The following is a 19,050-nucleotide window of genomic DNA, read 5'->3' on the forward strand; positions in this document are numbered from 1 at the left end:
CTATTAAGTATAGTCAATGGTATGAACAAGTCCATTGTTAAAAACAATAAATAGAAAATAATCTTAATGTTACCATACAAGAGTAAGTGATACTTGTGAGTAGTAAAGTGATGCAGCGTAGTATTCTAAGCTGCATTGTGTTTCCTTGTGTATAGGCTTTTGTTACAAATACTAAGTCTTGTGTTTATTCTAACTTTCATAAGTGGTTACTAACTAGTTTATTACTCAGGTCCTATGTTGTAATGCTAGTCAATTGCATCCATTTTTGTCTTTGTATTAAAGTAGGAAAAACTATTTTATTTGTTATCTGTTTTTCATTTGAAATCTAAAGTACAGCCAAGAGCTATTCATTCCAATGGCACATCTAGTTTCCCAATATTGAGGCACAGCCAGAATTCCTATGAAAGCTGTCAGCAGGCAAGCTTTTGGGTAAAATGTGAATTTTTATAAACTATTTTGTAAACATACTTCATTTTTCAAACCATTCAGGAAAGATACGTTTAAATAAAAGTTTACATTCATGATACATGCATGGTTTCAAGTTCATTACAAAAGTTTGAATTATCATATACATTAATGCATAGTTGAAGCTAACTCCACTTCAGCTTTGCTTGAATATAGAAGAGGTTTGCTTGGGCCAGTTGACATAGACGAATTAGTAGAACAACTACTACATGAACATTGCGTTTGATCTTTAGATCTGGTGAAACCCGATGAAGTATTGGATAATTTACATAGGTCCATTGGGGGCCCAACATACATTGGCACTGGCAACTTTGATGGAAGGTTGGGCAAAGAAGCTTCAAATTTAAGAACGTGCATTACTTGCCTTATAGAGGGCCTGCTAGTGGGATCAGGATGACAACACCATAATCCAACCACCATCAAGCTCTTTATTTGCCCTTCATCAAATTCCATACCTAATCTTTTATCAACGGCTTCAAGGAGTTGACCATTTCCATAGAGATCCCACACCCACTCTACTAGCCTAACCTTGCTTGGTTCCGCCCGTGGATCGACTGGCTTTCTTCCACATGCAATTTCAAGACAAACCACCCCAAAACTATAAACATCGGATTCCTTAGAAGCTGTACCAGTGGTGAAACACTCCGGGGCAAGGTAGCCCATGGTCCCAGCTAACACAGTTGTTTGTAAGCCCAACTCATGGTCTACGAGTCTAGCAAGGCCAAAATCGCCAAGTTTGGCATTGAAGTTTGAATCCAACATGATATTGCTAGACTTTATATCTCTGTGCACTACACATTGTTCCCACTCTTCATGAAGGTAGAGTATTGCAGAAGTCAATCCCTGAGCTATGTTGTACCTTACTGGCCATTTTAGCATAATCTTTGCTCCAAATAGATGAGAATCAAGGCTTCCATTAGGCATATACTCATACACAAGAAGTAACTCACGCTGTTCATGGCACCAACCAATGAGTTGAACCAAATTCCTATGTCCCAAATGGCTAATGATCTTCACTTCTGACTTGTACTCTTTTTTTCCTTGCTTTGATCCTTTTGAGACCCTCTTAACTGCAACTTCCACATTGGATTCACTAAACAAACCTTTGTAAACTCCTCCGAATCCTCCCTCTCCAAGCTTCCCTCGTTCTGCAAAGTTGTTTGTTGCATTGAGAAGTTCACGGTATGTGAACCTCCTTGGCCCTGTTCCTTTTTCAAATTCATCATCCATATTGCCATCATCACCCGAATCTTCTGTATTTCCACCGGCCCTTTTTCTCCAACAAATAAACCAAAGTAGACCTATACCACAACTCACTACACCGGAACTCACTGCTAAACAAATGATCAACGCCAATTTTTTTTTCGTGCTCCCATTTCCCGTGTTGTTTGTTTGATCTCCTGTCTCCTTTGTTTGATTAAATCCACCTCCTGTGTTGGTTGGTTGAGTAGACACATTTCCAGCCTCTAAAGTTGAATTAAATGACCAAGAAAGTATTGTATGTAACTCAATCGACGAACCTGTAGTAGCGGAGAAACCAACGCTAACCCATTCCGGCAAAATAGTCAAGTCAACAATAGATGAAAGATTGATTGGTGGTTCAGTAGCATAAGTAAGGAACGCACTAAGAATTTGGGATGTTGAGTCGTAGCTTACCCTTACATTTGTTGTTGACCCATTCGTAATATTCATGCTTGGTGGCAAAGTCTCACTTTTGTTTGAGACAATGGAATTGATATCGAATCCCACATGAGCATACAGTAACGAATCCGACGGATCCCAGGAGTTTTTAAAAGTGTCAATCTCAACGGCAACAATTTGATTTCGAGTGCCGTTGATAGCGGTTTCACGACTAAACAGTCCAAGATACCCGCCTTCTGAATTGTTAGGGATACTTGAATTAAATGGTGTGATGAAGAAAGCAAGCCCATCACCGGCACCAGCATACATATTAAGAGCTTTAACGATGAAGGAGAAGTCCGTGGTGAAGTCTGTAACGTTAAGCTTCCCTGTGCTATTATCCCAAAGGTGAACTCGTTCATGATATAAGGCACGACCAACACTTCTGCCGATGGAGCCGTCAAGAGTATCCTTTGTGAGTTGGAGACCATATGGGTTCGTATATGCATCACCTTGTAAGGTTAGCTTACTGTTATCTGTGTTGAAACTAGGGAAGTTGAAGGAAATTGACATTGCATTGGGAAGTAGCAACAAAAAGAAGATGAAGAGCTGATTGAAAAGAAATTGGACTTTTTGAGGAGGTTGAACAAGGCCAAAAGGTACGTTGGAGAGCGCCATGGTTGAATGCAGAGAGGAATGAGTGAAGGTCAGTTAGATTGTTTGATGGAAGGAAGTACCTATTTGTAAGCCATGGTTAAATTGGACTTCTTTTTTTTTGGAAATTGGTCTAGTCGTATGTCATCATCATAATTTGTCCTTCCCCGTCAATATTTGCCAGCTGCCAGGTCCACCAAATTATATAGTAGCTGCCAGCTGCTATATATTACTCTAGACTAGATTAATCAATGATGACCATGTGGACGTACAACTTGCTCAATTTTCTGACGTGTAGTACCTCCACCCAGCTGTACAAATAAAGATTAACACTTGGCTCATAAATCACATACATGATTGTTGCCTTTTTTTTTTTTTTTTTTTTTTTTTTAACTCTGATATTCAAACGAGCTCTGGCAAACCTTCGTTCTCATTTTACATGGTTGTTTTGGTAGTGTAATTTGAGATAAGATTTTTGTAATTTGAGATAAAATTTTTATAATTTTTTAAAATACATGTGGATAAAAAAATATATAAAAATATGTATAATATTATTTAAAATGTAAAAATGTGAATTTGAACTCAAATATCTAACACCGGTGAGAGATATAAATCAAATTTCTTTAATCAGCAATCAAATCAAGAAAGTACTATTGCTTAATTAGTAAACAAATAATAGAGAAAACCTGTTCTAGAAGCTCTAAAAGTTGGGCGCGGCTGCTCCTTCAAATAACCAAAGAAACTTCTATTGGTCAATAAAGTCGGCTGCTTCACGCGGTGTCCAATTACCAAGCCCAAGTTTGAACTTGGATTTCCTAATAAGGACCAACGTAGAAATTAACAAAGTACCATTACGACTGAAAATAAATAACTTGTGAAAATGGTATAACATTTGTGGTGTGAATGTGTAAAAGTTACCACATTTTTTAGTTTGCTTAATATGTATTGTTCATCACTTTTATTTTTATTTTTTTTTTCAGTCATCAGATTTTGCTCTTTTTAAAAAAAAATATTTATATGAGTTGACATATATATTATTACTAGTTAAAAATCTGTGCAATGCATGAGAAAACTTTACATAAATGTATAATTTAATTGTGTTTTTCTTGAATTGAAACAAGCATAATATTTGCTGTGAAAAATGAAAAAAAATCTTTAAGAAAAGTCCATTAAGAATTATCAAGATAACCGACGCAATTAAATACTTATAGTTGTTTATATGGCTACATATGCACTTCATAGATGAAATAAAACTAAAAAAGAAATATTAATGTAGCAGCTCATATGAAAGCCAACCATAATTAGTATTACTATTGCTAAACGCTCTAATTTTTTTCCCAAGTACTCCTCTTTAATCCAAATTTGATTGAGTTGTTTAAAAAGTTTAGAAATAAAGCCTTCAAGATATGTAACAAAACATCATTGAATTGATTGAACAAAAAACGATTTTAAGTATTTGTACATCCAAGACCCCATGGCTGCTTCCACATATTCAGAATGCAAAGGTAGAAGTAGAATAACATCATTGAATAGTAATCAATTAGATAGTGAAATTGCAGTTAATATGACCTCACAAAATACAGTACTTTAAGAAAGCAAATCTTCAATATAAGGTGTATCTAGTCTATCAAATATCAAAAAATGAAAATTAGACAATCTGATGCTAATAGGGTCGGCTCAACAACTTTGAGGGCCTTAGGCGAAAATTTTAAGTGGAGTTTTTTTATATATATTTAAGTAGGTTAGTCATTTTTTTATTTTCTTCTAAATTATTTTGTTTTTCATTATCAATTATTGTTACATTAGATGTTTGAACATTATTAGGACTATTTTCATTATTCTCTTTTTGTTGTATAATTTCATTATCTTCCAACTCTTTTTGATAAGTTTCTTGTTCATTTGTAATATTTTCACCCAACTTTCTATTGTGTTTTTTTTAATACTAGTAACAAATTTATCCATAGATCATTTTTGAGATTCAATTTGTTTTTCAATTTTTCTCTCTTTTTTTGAAGTTTTTCATATCCAGATAAATATTTTCTAGTAGACATTTATAATGAGAAAATATTTATAGACAAATAAAACACAATTTATAATTAAAAATGATAATTTATCTAAAAATAAAATTTAAAGTATAGAACAATAGAACTTGGTTATTGCAATTTTTTAAAGTAGTGACCACTTTAAAGTCTAAACCTGCACAAATAAAAATTAATTAATACATGGTTCAATAAATTAGTATCACTATAATACAAATGAGTTGATATAATACACATCAAATTATTAATTGATATAATAATTTATAATAATAGATAAAGTGAGGAACCCTATTCATATAAAAAAAAAAAAGTGAGAAACTATGGTCTTATAAGCTGTAACTGTGGGCTGCACTGCACAGTTGCGCAACTGTGCAGCCTGTGCTGCTGTGCGCTTGTACTTCTATCAGCTAAGGGTTTTTTTTTTTTTTTTTTTTTTTGGGTGAGAAACCACCCTATGGCTAAGTTTTAAAGCAAAAAACGTGTCCTATCAAACGTGTCACATGATGGGACTCCCATCAAACAATTGTGCAGTAAAATAAACTAAAATTATATGTAATATAAGTTAAATAAATAGAAGACTTGACTCTTCATTTTCGGAAAGACAGAGAGCCTCTCTGAAGTCTGAAGATTAGGTGCCCGTTTGGTTGGGCTTTTAGGGGCTAAAACGCAGATTTATGTAAAAGTTGGGTTGCTTTGGGCGTTTGGTGAAGCAAAAACGTCCAATCCGTTTATGGAGGTCTGAAGGTCCATAAATAAAAAGTTCAGCAGCGTTTTCAACTATCTGTTGGGCGAGTCCGAAAATTACCAAATTACCCTGACCTTCATTCCTCTCATCTCATCTCTCTGCTCCGCTGGGTGAATCTTCTTCCTCTTCTTCTGCTTTCTTCGTCTTCTTCTTCGTCTTCTCTGCTTCTTCCTCTTCTTCTGCTTCGTTTGTCTTCTTCTTCGTCTTCTCTAATCTGTGTGGGTGGGTGGGTATGTGTGTCTGGAGGAACTGAAGATAAGAAGATCAGGAGATAAGGACGAAGGAGATAAGGACGAACAAAAGATGTGGAGGAGAAAAAAGTGAAAGAAAAAAAATAAGAAGATCAGGAGATAAGGACGAAGGAGATGAGGATGAACAAAAGATGTGGAGGAGAAAAAAAAAAAAGAAAAAAGAGTTTTTGGGTTTGGTTATGCAAGGTAGAAGAAAATATAATGACTAAGAACACAAATTATTTTACAATTTTTTTTTTTTAAAGTTGTGATGTTATAGAGTATGTAGTGGAGAAAAAATTATGGGTACTAGAACAACTTATTTAAAAGATAAGTGTTAATAAAATTTTATTTTACAAAGATTAATTTTAAATTAGTATTGTGAAAATATTGTGACATTTTATTATATCTCTAAACTTTTTAAGTTAGTACTATTTTTTTTTAGAAAAAAAAATAATAATATTGACATAATATTTTTATAACAATTTCATAATAAAGTTTACATAGTAAGTTGTTATTAGTTCTCATCTAGACCTACTAGTGACATTTTTTTTTTCCTACTATTAACAACTTGTTATATAAACTTTATTGTGAAATTTTTGTGAAAATATTGTGTCCATAACTTGCATTAAAAGAGATAATTAAAACAAAAATTCTTTTTATATAGACATTGTCCTTTTTAGTAATTTACCCTTCAAACTGCCACTTTTATAAGTGCTAGCCAAACACTCAGTTTTTTCAAAAAACACTTTCTAACAGTTTTTACCAAATACTCAGCTTTTTGAAAAATAACTTTTTCATTATGCACTTTTTAAAAACTCAACTTTTTCATTATGCACTTTTTCAAAAAGCCCAACAAAACTCACCCTACGTCTGGAGACTGGTTTCAATTTTGAATTTGCTGTGAATTGAAGGGAATCAACAAAGAAAAATTTCAGTGACTGATTAAGTTTATGGAAAAATATCAATAATCAAGATGAAGACGAAGACAAGAGAGGTAAGAATATAGATGGAGAGGCAGTGAGATAGAGAGATGAGAGATTTATAATCTTTATTTTAGCATATTTCAAGACAATTAAGTTGTATTAGTAATGAATTTTTCAGGTATTAATTTTGATTTTAGCATATTTTAAGAATGAGTTAAGAAATTTGTCTTCTAAAATTTAATTTTGTTAGCTGAAGTTTGACTATTTTGTTTTTTCCATTTTAATTTTATGCATTTTAGGATATAATGGGGTATTTTTAATGCATTTTATTGACCAATAAAAATGCTTAAATTTTTTTTAATTAAAATATATAGATAAATATATTATATATAAATTTTTTTTTTACAAGTGGGGGCCTTAGACGATTACATCAATTACATCACCTATTGAGCCGGCCCTCAAGCTAAACTATGGCCTTTCAATCAAATGAATGATATAGTCATAATTATAAAGAGAGAGAGGTAAACCTGAATAATGTAGATCAATAATAGTGTAGAAATGATCTAATTAATGGTTTTATACTAAATATTTATTTATTTTTTGTTTAATAGACATAAGTAAAAAGTAATTAAATTTAAATTTCTTTATTACTGATTTTTTTAATTTTTTTGAGATAATTACAAATTGCTGTTAACTTTGCAACTTGAACTATTTTATTTTAAATGATAAGAAAAGAATGAGGCAATCCAAACTTGGCAGTAGCCTTTAAACTTACTACAAATCTTTTGATCAACCATTAAAGATTTTATTAGTTGAGTTAATTGGAACTCATGGTAAATAATTAAAATTATTTTAGTAATAGGAGGGGGTAAAAATAAATTGGTTCCAAAGAAAAAAAAAACGAAGTAAAGAGCAAAAAATGATTATATAAATAGGAAGGAGTGTTTTGCTAGCAAACAAAGAAAACCACATCAAGGGTCAAAATTCACTTTTTGGAAACTGGAAAGAAACGAATGAAATATTATTGTCCTAAAAAAAACTAATGAAATTGTAAAATTAACAAAGATAAATTTCACAAACATACCCTGAGATTTGGCATAATACCATTCAAGTCCAAAGGATTTAAAAACTGACCACTTCAGTCCTTAAACCCAAACGACTTATAATGCCGTTACCTATTTTAATTCTATTCCAAAACTCTCCTCTTTCTCTCATTTGTCTCCTTCAGTCTCTCTCCTCTTTGTCCCAGAGCTCCTTTCTCTTCTCTCTATATGGCTTCCTCGTCCCTTTCTCTAACCTCTCTTTGTCTTTGTGGTGCGTTGTGGTGGTGGAGTTGCAATGGTTTGTGAGTTTTGGTTAGATCTGTGTTAGGAGATTTGGGTTTTTGTGTGTGTGTGTGTGTGTGTGTGGATTAGCTTTAGAATTTTGTGGGTTTTAGTTTGAATATTTTGTGGGTTTTTTGGTTTGGATCGGCGGAGGCGTGTGGCGTGTGGCTATCGCCTCTAGAATTTCCCATGTTGATTCATCTTCCACAGTCGTAGTCACAGAACGCACGCACCGCCACGGTCTCGACAAAGCCATGATCTAGACATTTCCAACATTCACACTCGACGGGTCACTAACTGAAAGTAGAGACTAGGGAGTTGCAATTGCATGCAAGTGGATGAGATCATGAATTAAAAGAGTGGGAAGCTCCCAAGGTGACCTTCACATGATGGGTCACTCACTAATTCAACCTGTTTACAACATAGAGATGTAATGGAGATTTTTCATAGAGAGCCAGAGCTTTGGTAATGGAGTGAGTTGCTTGTGCCGGGGTTTGACATTTTTGTGAATTTGAGAAGATTTTTCTTTTTTGGGGTTTTGATTTGTTGGGTTTGGTTTTGGATTTGAAGCTGAGATTGGACTTTGATTCTGTGCTGGGGTTTGACATTTTTGTGAATTTGAGAAGATTTTTTTTGGGGTTTTGATTTGTTGGGTTTGGTTTTGGATTTGAAGCCGAGATTGGTTTTTGATTTTGTGTTGATGTTGATTTTTGGTATGGTTCTTGACGGCAGGTTCTTTGACTTGGATTTAAATATTCAAATGAACTGATTTGTTGTGTTTTACTCAATAAATGAAAATTTGTTAGATTGTTGGTTCCATTCAAGGTTTTTTTTTTTTTTTTTTTTTTTTTTTCTTTTCTAAGAACGTGTTCTACAATTTCTTCTTCTTCTTCTTCTTGTTCGTTTATTGGGAAAGCTCTAAGAGTCGGAGAAAAAGAGGAAAGAGACTGAAGGAGACAGATGAGAGAAAGAGGAGAGTTTTGGAATAGAATTAAAAATAAGTAACGGCGTTATAAGCTGTTTGGGTTTAGGGACTAAAGTGGTCAGTTTTTAAATCCTTTGGACTTGATTGGATATTATGCCAAATCTCAGGGTATGTTTATGAAATTTACCCAATTAGCAAATAAAATTGTAAATATATTGAAGTGGGTGAAAGCTGGTGGGCCAGAACACGTAGGCCAGACACGTGGTAGGAGTTGGAGCAATCCAGCAAATTGTAACGTGAAAAAAGAAACCTTTGACTTAGAGATTCATAACTCATAAGTTAAAAAAGGTAAAAGGAATAAAGAAGTAAGGACGAAGAAGAAGGAAGAAAGAAAAATCAGACTAAATAGTGAGTCTGGATGCCGAATACTAAGGAGTCAGAGAAAGAGAGCAAGAAATGGGTCTCCTTTCATGGTCAACCCCAACCCTCCAATGTAAGTTTGTTTTTCTTTTTTTAAATGACAAAGAGGCAAAACTGAAGCCCTTTTTTTTAAGATAATTGTTCAAAAAAATTTCGTGTACATCCTAGTTTTTTTGATCGCCCATTTATTTATTTGTTTGTTTTTGGTGAGGGATATACAAAGTTTATCACTATATAGGATGAGAATCTTATCTTTAAAAAAAATTATAGGGACAGTTTGTGGGGCCAAATTTGTTTATGCGTTGGTTTGGATTTTGCATGGGTATAATTTGACATTTTATTTTATGAGAGAATATATTCTAGAATGATTAGAAGGGTAAAAAGGTGTTATAAAATGAGAAGTGCAGACCTTTGAACTTGATTTGGCACTTGGCAAGAAGTCCTGGTTCTGAGATTGTTCAACAGCAGATAGAGGAACACTTATTTAGGAAAACTGATTCAAAAAAAAGTGTCCACAGGAAATAAATGTTAGAGTGAAGGAGAGAGAGAGAAGAGCATAGATAATGAAAGAGATCAGAAAGAATCGTTTGTTTGATATTTTGTAACTACTAAAACAGAACGTTGTATCTTTAAATAAGGCAATTGAAAAATCAACTGTATTAAGAATAGCATTGAGCGGTTCGCATAAACCACCAAACCGAAAAGGCACTTTTTTTTGGGGTGTTTTAAAATGTGAATGTGGCATTAATTTGTGTGGGCATGTGGTGCAATAAGGAGTAGCCAATAAAAAGTCAAACGTTTCAACTATTAGTTATTATATAGATATAGATACAGACACAACAAATTTAACAATCATTGAGGTGTCAATTTCTAATAGGTCGAAATAAAATAATAAAATATGAGACTATGACTAACCACAATTGAAAATAAATGTTTTATAAAAATGTTGTAACACTTGTTGCTATCATAATATTATCACAATTGTTGAGATCTTAGTTTCTTATAGATCAAATAAAAAAAATGTTAAATCCACAACATTTTCACAATAAATCATAGGTAAACTATTATTGATGGATAAAAAAGTGATATCAGTCATGGGTCGATTTTAAAATCAGTAATAACTTGACATCTAGAATTTGTTATGAAAATATTATGAAGATAGCATTTCTATGAAAAAGATAATATATCAGACCGAAACTTACCACGGTTGAAAATAAAGATATTGTGAAAATATTATGACATTTTGTTGTGTTCCTAGACTTCTTTTTTGGTTTAGTCAAATTTGGTGAGTAAAAATTCACTGTTTTACGCACAATTTTCTTTTGTTGGTTTTTTGTTTGTTGTTTCTTTTAATGCATAATTTAAAGTGGTTGTCCTAATTAAAAACCAATAACAATTTACCACTTAGAATTTGTTGTGAAAATGTTGTGAATGTAGCATTACTCTAAAATAAAATTATAGAAGATCCTACCAGGGCCTACTATAGCTAAAATAAAGGTATAGAGAAAATATCGTGACATTTATTGTGTTCTTGACTTTTTTTTTTTTTTTTTTTTTTGTTTAGTGAATTTGTTGAGCCAAAATTCACAATTTTACAAACAGTTTTCTTGGGCCGACTTTTTTTTTTTTAACACATTGGTTAATGTAAAAAACACATAGTTTTACTAAGAAAAAAAATTATGGAAAAAAAAGTACTTTCCTCATTTATATTTGAGGTAGTTTCATCCCCCAACTTTAAACTTTAAAGTTGAATAATTTCCTCTTTTATAAATTGTAGACAAGTATATAGTCTCAGCTGTTACTCTCTTAATTAAACCTTAACAAAATCTTATGATTCCTAGAATATTTCATTGTAATATTTAAAATGCCCCACGAAATTTTAATGTCCCAACAATTTTCTTCGTGTATTTTGAGTTTTATGTGTTAGTTATACTTAGAAAGTAAAAATGGCGATGTATGGTATTCTATTTGTTACCTAGAGAATACTAATTTATTTGTGGTTTAAATCTTCTAGATTTATAATTTGATCTAATAGAAACTTCAATGATATATATATTTTTATTTTTGTTATTTTTTTTCTTTCTTAAAAAGATTTTCATTAAAAATTAAGTAAGCTAAGTAATGTAATTAGACTTATAAAATAAAATGATAAAGAAGGAAGTATGAATAACAAAATATTCATTGAAAATTGTTGTATGTAATTAATTTGATGAAAAGTTTCAATTGTAGCATATGGCATCATTTATTGCGAAAATTTAAATATTGTGGCAATGTTTTATCAAACCTTAGTTGTTTATTGTTGGAAGATGACGACATTTGTTATTATTCTTAGTAGGATTTTTGTGTGAGTAGATATATACTGTCTTTAGTAATGTAATTAGGCTCATAAAATAAAATGTTAAAGAAGGAAGTATGAATAACAAAATATTCATTGAAAATTGTTGTATGTAATTAATTTGATGAAAAGTTTCAATTGTAGCATATGTCATCATTTATTACGAAAATTTAAATATTGTGGCAATGTTTTATCAAACCTTAGTTGTTTATTGTTGGAAGATAACGACATTGGTTATTATTCTTAGTAGAATTTTTTTGTGGGTAGATATATACTGTCTTTAGTAAATAAGTTTTATGAAATGAAAAAGTATTTTATATCAAATGATACCACATTATCAAAATCCAATAAATGAGAGATATGTGTGCAAAAATAACTACCCATTAACACATGTCTTTTAATTGTTAGTGAATTAGTTATTTTTTGCTGACATGTCTCACATTTATTGGATTTTAATACCGCTAGCATGGTATCATTTGATGTCAAATACCTTCTCCTATGAAATTATCATACTAAATAGATAGCCATGTGTTGAACGTTGAAGACGTTGAGGCTTTGGCTTACAGGTCAGCAGTTGTCTTTGCCTTGGAACTTGGTCTGCGCGAAGTGGTGTTTGAAGGCGACTCATCAGAGACGATTACTAAGGCCCTTAATTCAGCTTCACCGTGCCTAAGCTCCTTTGGTCGTATAATTGATGATATAAAAACTTTAGCTCTGAATTTTGTGGCAGCAAGTTTTGTCCATGTAAAAAGGCAGGGGAATTCTGTGGCAGACAGATTAGCTAAAACAGCAAAATGTATACCTTGTCCACACATTTGGTCAGTTGATCTACCATGTAATGTGCAACAACTTGTAACTGCTGACATAATTTCTGTTGAGGAATAAAAGTTGCAGTCTTGATTCTCAAAAAATAAAAAATAAAAAAATTCTCACTCAAGGAGTAGCACGTGCCTTGCACATGCAACCCTTCCTAGTCTATATATAAAAATAGCCAAAAGGCTCATGAACAGTATTTAAACAGTGTTTTTGGTTTAGTGAGCTGCCCTTATTCCTTTTTTTTTTTCTTTTTTTTTTTTCTTCAAGTTCACCATTTTGGTTTGAGCTTTTTTTTTGTAATTTTTTTTAAAGGATCTTTATATGTTTACTTTGTACTTGTAATGTAAGCTTATATTGTATACAAACAAAAAGTGGTAAATATTATATACATTTGCATATATATATATATATATATATATATATATATATTGTACAAATTTCGTAAATGTGTTTGCCAATTTTTATGTATTTACAATATAAATTTACATTATAAGTACAATGTATATTTCTATATATAAAAAGAGTGAATAGGAAAAGCTACAGTAGTTTTGGTTTGTTCAATTTTCACTGTTTCGTTGGCTTTTTTTTTTTTTTTTTTTTTTTTTTTTTGTGAATGCGTAAAGCTGCAGTAGATTTACTCAATTATTTTTGGTTTGTCCAATTCGCACTGTTTCACTTTATAATAAAATATTAACACAAAAAATTGACACAATATTTTCACAATTGTTGTGGTGTTAATTCATTATAGGTCAAAATAAAATAATAAAATATCATATTGTAACCAACCACAACTAAAAATAAAGGTATTGTGAAAAAAGAAGTGTTACATATATATAATGTGGCCAAAACGTCCTTTTCCAAACCAAATCTGAAGTGTGAACGTTTTTGGGCAGTCTTAGAGCAGTTTTTGGGCAGTTTCCTCCTTTCTCTCAACAATCAAAAGGTAGTGTTTTTACTTTCAATCTTTCTCTTCTTGGTTCTATACCTTGGATATTTTGGTTTAGGGGTGTGGATGTAGGTTTTTAGCTACAATCCACACCCCTTTCTCTTTATTGATTTTCCTAGCTTCTTTTTGCTCAATAAAATGCTTCATTTACTTTTCCTAGAGTTTTAGCTTCCTAGCATGTTTTATAACTTTCTAAGCATGTCTGCTTGCTTTTTGCCATGATTTACCACTTTGATGTTGTTGGCCTAGCCTTCTTGGGTGCTAGGATATGTCTAAATTTCATGTTTGTGCTTAGATCTACATGTTTGTAGGCTCCTTGCCATATTTATACTTAGATCTACATGCTTTTGTGTTCCTTGCCATGTTTTTGTTTAGATCTACATGTTAGTGTTTAGATCTATGTTCATACGCTTAAATCTATGTGTTTATGTGCTTCATGCCATGCTTGTCTGCTCAGATCTATGTTGGTTGCAATGCCATGTGCTACTTTAGCCATTTTTGTCCCTTGATATCTCTCTTTCTTGCTTTTTGGCCCTTCCGATGGGGTGTAGATCTAGATCCTGTGGTCTTGGCCTACATCTGTATACCTAGGTCTATATTAAAGGGTTTAGATCATTTTCTTTGCACATTTATGTTTACTTGCTTGTTTCCATACTTTATCTCCATGTTAGCCTCTCTAGATCTAGGCTTTGCCTTGCTTTGCGCCCTTAGTGGGCTTGTGCTCGTGTGGTTACTGTTGGTTCAACATGGTTTGTATCTCATACAAAACATACGCATCGGAAAATTAGCGGATCTACTTCATTCGCAATCGATAACATGTACTATGTAAATTTCAGAATTTAAGAACAAGATAGCGTACCTTGATATGGTGAAATTTAAAACCAAAGATAGAAGTACTTGGGAACAATTTTAATCTTCACTCCAATTCCACTAACGCCCAAGAAGTGTGGTCTCTTAATCAGTTGAAGGGAGAATAAGAGAGTGACTTTTACTCACATACACACCATTTCATTTCACAAAATAGTGTCATACAAAATTCTGTATATTTCTCTTCTTATACATAACTGATTATCTAATTGGGCTAGCCTTTTGGGCTTAAGTATGTGGCTTGGAGTGGGACCAAAAGAGAACAAGTAAGACTCTAGCTCCAATGGGCCTTGGGTTTTTCTATCAACTCTTGACAAGTCCAAAATTACCATTAATTATATTTAATACCACTGTATAAATATAATTGTACTCTAGGCCTTATTAATAAATTATATCCAAAAACTTTATTGTACATGCAACGCATTTATAAAATATTCGTAGTAATACAAACTCATGTATGTAGACTACCACTTTGAAGATTACTACATCTTAATCTTTGAGTACCCGGTTTAATCCTTTAAGTTATTCATCATATATTTATAAAATTCAATTTCATAAATATATACTTTAGCAACTCTTTACTAAAGTGGTTAGGTCTAACACTCTGAATAACCAAACTCATTAAATTTATCTCAAAGGAATATTTTATATCTCCGTTAAGAGATTATGAATTCCATCTTAAGAATATATGTTCCATCAACACTAAATGTGGTTGCCCAATATACTGAGGTTTTGATCGTGACTTTAGATCTCATTTCTGATATATCAAAGCAACCTACACCTCATTATCAAGTCCATTATTCTCTCAAGATTAAGAGTTCATGTAAATAGAAGTCGTGAGATTTATTATTCAATTGACAGTTGTTTGGAGAATAATAAATCTCACAGTGGTCTAGTTCAATATGTCTTAACTCTTAAAACATATCAACATACCAATTAGAAGTCTCCACTTCCATGATCAAGAAAAATCATCTTAGTTAATATGTTATAATCTTTGTAGATGAAATGCTCAATTTCATCACTGACTATGAACTAAAATTCTGAGTTTACAAAGAACTTGTGATTTATGTCTTCTATGACTAAATCATATAAATCACATACTATGCATCTCATGGACTAAATGATAATGTCTAAATATTCATGTTACCATTATTTTAGATAATAATAAAATAACTTTATTAATCATAACATTAAGTCATACATAGCATCATACAATAGGATTTAAGGGCACACATCCTAACCGTTACATCCATCCCTCCTAGGGTTTGTTTGGATTTAATCACCTATGAGATACTCCTTTATGGTGTTGGTATGCTTCATTCACGCCTTTCTTCACTTCGTGCGATGTTGATATGCTTGCCATGCTTGCTTTGCGCCACCTATTTGGCTATCTTTACTTCTTTTCATCTTTGCACGCTTGCCAACATTTTCATGCATGAGTTTTTGTTTCGTCCATACTCCAATTTAATGGAACTATGGACACTCGATCCAAACCTACATTTGTCCTCCTAGGACACCTCTTTTGTCTGATAACATGTTTGTTTGCCTTTTCATGTGCTTCACATGTTTGTTTGCCCTCGTTTGGCATCTTTTCCTTGCTTGTCTCTAGCACGCTTCTCCTTCTATGTGTTTCTTCGCTTGTCTGCTAGCTTGTTTCTTTTGTCTTTGTATGTACGTGCACGAAGCACGGGCGCTTGGAGCCAGGGCACGACCTCCTAGATGCAAGCCAAAAGGGCAAAAGGATGCAAGCCCACAAAAGGTAATGTTCAGTTGATTAGGGGACCTAGCCCTTCTAGAGCAGTCTTCTCTTTCTCTGTCTCTAAGCCTCTTCTCTAGAGTAAGTATTAGGATACCCCTCCATGTACCCCTTTTATTTTCCTACTTCTTGCTTGGGCTGCGTTCCTTGGGTATGACAATGTCTATTTTACATTTCCTATACCATGTTGGGCCATACCCTTGGAACATTGGTAATGTCTGATTTACTTTCCTGCTCTATGTGGATGCATTGTGCATGATGACATATGCCTGCTTGTATATGGGTGATTATGCACTTTGTATGATGGACTCTCGTGGCTACGTGAGTGACCCACTCTAGTTATGAGAGCTCTTGACCTTGTAGTATGGGTATGCGCTTAAGGCGATTGTCGTAGGTGCATATTCATGCTATATTGTGTGCACGATCATCGTGGTGTGATTGTCTTGATTCATGTCACTCAATGATATTGGGTTCCTTGTATATGCAACACGCATCAACATGCTTTACACTTTGGAGGGCTTTGGCTTGCCACGGTGCGAGCATGTCGATACGTGCCGTATACACAGACGCGAAACCCTGCCGATGTGCCATAGCACACCAAACACAAAACTCTGCCGGATTTTTGCCGTGAAAATGGGGTATCCCCATTACTGTATTCTCACCTTGAAAGCTTGGTGCAAATAGTATTTGGCGTGCTATGATGCATTTGAGGTGAAGAGCCGACGGATTATCGCCATGATAATAAGGCGAAATGTTGCCGGATTTTTGCCGTGAAAATTTGGCAACAACTTCAAACACACTTGGAAAGCATTAATTGAGACCACACCCATTCTGAAACCAAACCTCAAAGCCCAACACATTTAAAGTCTCGAAAGCTAATGCCAATAGCTTGTTTTCAATTGCTAATGTCTAAAAATTAGGATTTTACTAAAACAAAGGATTGTTTACGAACAGACGTTGTGGTATACCTAACACCTTCCCCACACATAACCAGACTTCTGAACTCAAGAATCAAGATGTTTTGCCCATTCATATTAGATTAGGAAAAACGACATTTCTTTTTAACCTAGGATCGGTAATAAAATCAAATAAAGTCAGGTGACCAATCACACTTTAGAAAAAACCCAATAATTGGTAGCAACTTCACTTACCCTTTGTAATTTCCTTAAAATCGACCCAAATTCCAGTCACACACCTGAGGTACGACACACCTCAACACACGTGTAATGCATGTAAGCATTGCCGCGATGGGTGGTCGAGCAGTTGCGAGGTGTCGACACTAGGTTAAAATTTTCGAAACTTATAATTTATCTAATGAAAAATTCAATAACACATGCCTTTTGTTATCTTTTTTTTTTTTTTTTTAATTTTTTAATTTTCTTAGCAAAAGTCAATTGTTTATTGTTAAAAGATAATAATATTTGTTATCATTCTTAGAAAATTTTAGTGAGTGGATATATTCCCTTTAACAAGTATGTACTAAAAAACTATTATAGTAAAATAGATATTTATATGTTAAATAGTTACCCTAATTTTGTTGTTGATCAAAATTATTGTATGAATGAGATTAACATTTTACGACATAAATATCAAAATTCTTAAAATTAATGTCTATTTTTATTAATGTAAATTTTTATGTACTTTAAAAATCAAATGATTTATATATTTGTTTTGTGATACAAATAAAATCTAGAATTGATGACCTTAATTACTACTCCTTTTCCACGGCAAGCACTTGCCTTGCACGTGCTGCCCAAAATAGTATATATAAAAAGTGTGAATGAGTAAAGTAACAGTGCATTTAGTTTATTCAAGTGGCACTATTCTGCTGGCTCTTTCTTCTTCTTCTTCTCTCCTTTTTGTTGTTGTTGTTGTTGTTGTTGTTAATATCACCTATTGAACTTTATTAAAATAACAAATTGTCACAATTGTTAGAGGTGTTAAGTCCTAATAAGTTAAAATAAAATAATAAAAATGCCATACTGGGACCAATGACAATTAAAAATAAAGGTATTGTAGAAAAAGAAGTGCTAGATCTACAATATTTTTCACAACATTTTCATAACAAATCATAGTGATAAATTGTTATTGGTTTTAATTTAAACTTCTATATATAAAAATGTAAATGAGTAAAGCAACAATGCATTTGGTTTGTTCAAGTGGCATTGTTCCGCTAGCCTTTTTTTTTTTTTTTGTGGTTAATATCGCTTGTTAAGCTCTATTAAAACAACAAATTGTCACAATATTGGTTTCCCCTCATGCTTGGCCGCACCTCACATGTGAAGGGTAGGAATCGGTCTTCACTAGGTTCAGTTGACCATAGTGGTGCTGTGTGGTTAATTTGGTGCAAAACTCAAAAAACAAATAATTAAAAAAAAAAAACCAAATGACATTTAGAATCATCAAGCAACCCACATAGAAATATCAAACATAAATATTCAAAAACAAACCAGACAAACATTTTCAAAATATATCTTTAATGCCCATACTAAATTTTCAAACAAATTCTTCATCTTTCTAAAATGCATTGAAAGAAGAAAAAGGTATATATTGAGCATTATATAAATTCACAAACTTGGAAGAAAGCATAGCAAGAAGCATGGTAACTAGGTATTAAACATCAAAATATTCTCTTGAAATTTCTAGATAATAATTTGGACAAAGAGTAGATAGGAGAGGCGAAACCATGGAGAACGGTGGCATTGAGTGGCAGACGACGGTGGTGGCAAGGGCAGCAGTTGAGGAGAGAGAGAGAGAGAGAGAGAGAGAGAGAGAGAGAGAGAGAGAGGTAGACGAGAGATTAAGAGAGAGAAATTAAAAGAGATTCATAAATTTAAACTAGGTTTTAACTAAAACGACATCGTTCTACCTTTTTTTAAAAAGAAAATTCTAAGTTCAAAACAACGTTGTTTTGAACCTAATATTAAAATTATTATTAATTCCAAAATGCCGTCATTTTAGATCATATTTTAAAAGAATAA

The 19,050-nt window shown here is 32.8% G+C and overlaps 2 protein-coding genes across 2 annotated transcripts; one reads left to right on the forward strand and one right to left on the reverse strand.

Moving 5' to 3' along the window:
* Nucleotides 1–472: 472 nt before the first annotated feature.
* Nucleotides 473–2,845, reverse strand: LOC142629773 (L-type lectin-domain containing receptor kinase IX.1-like). Its single transcript, XM_075803808.1, has one exon. It carries the CDS (start codon nucleotides 2,761–2,763, stop codon nucleotides 574–576), a length of 2,190 nt encoding a protein of 729 aa, XP_075659923.1. The 5' UTR covers nucleotides 2,764–2,845; the 3' UTR covers nucleotides 473–573.
* An 8,450-nt stretch (nucleotides 2,846–11,295) lies between these two features.
* LOC142628655 (uncharacterized) lies at nucleotides 11,296–12,569 on the forward strand. The gene is made up of 2 exons (XM_075802705.1): nucleotides 11,296–11,308; nucleotides 12,205–12,569. The coding sequence occupies exons 1-2, from the start codon at nucleotides 11,296–11,298 to the stop codon at nucleotides 12,567–12,569; spliced, it is 378 nt and encodes a 125-aa protein (XP_075658820.1).
* Nucleotides 12,570–19,050: the final 6,481 nt, after the last annotated feature.

Source organism: Castanea sativa, chromosome 3 (genome assembly GCF_040712315.1).
Source record: "Castanea sativa cultivar Marrone di Chiusa Pesio chromosome 3, ASM4071231v1".
In the NCBI taxonomy this organism is placed as follows: domain Eukaryota; kingdom Viridiplantae; phylum Streptophyta; class Magnoliopsida; order Fagales; family Fagaceae; genus Castanea; species Castanea sativa.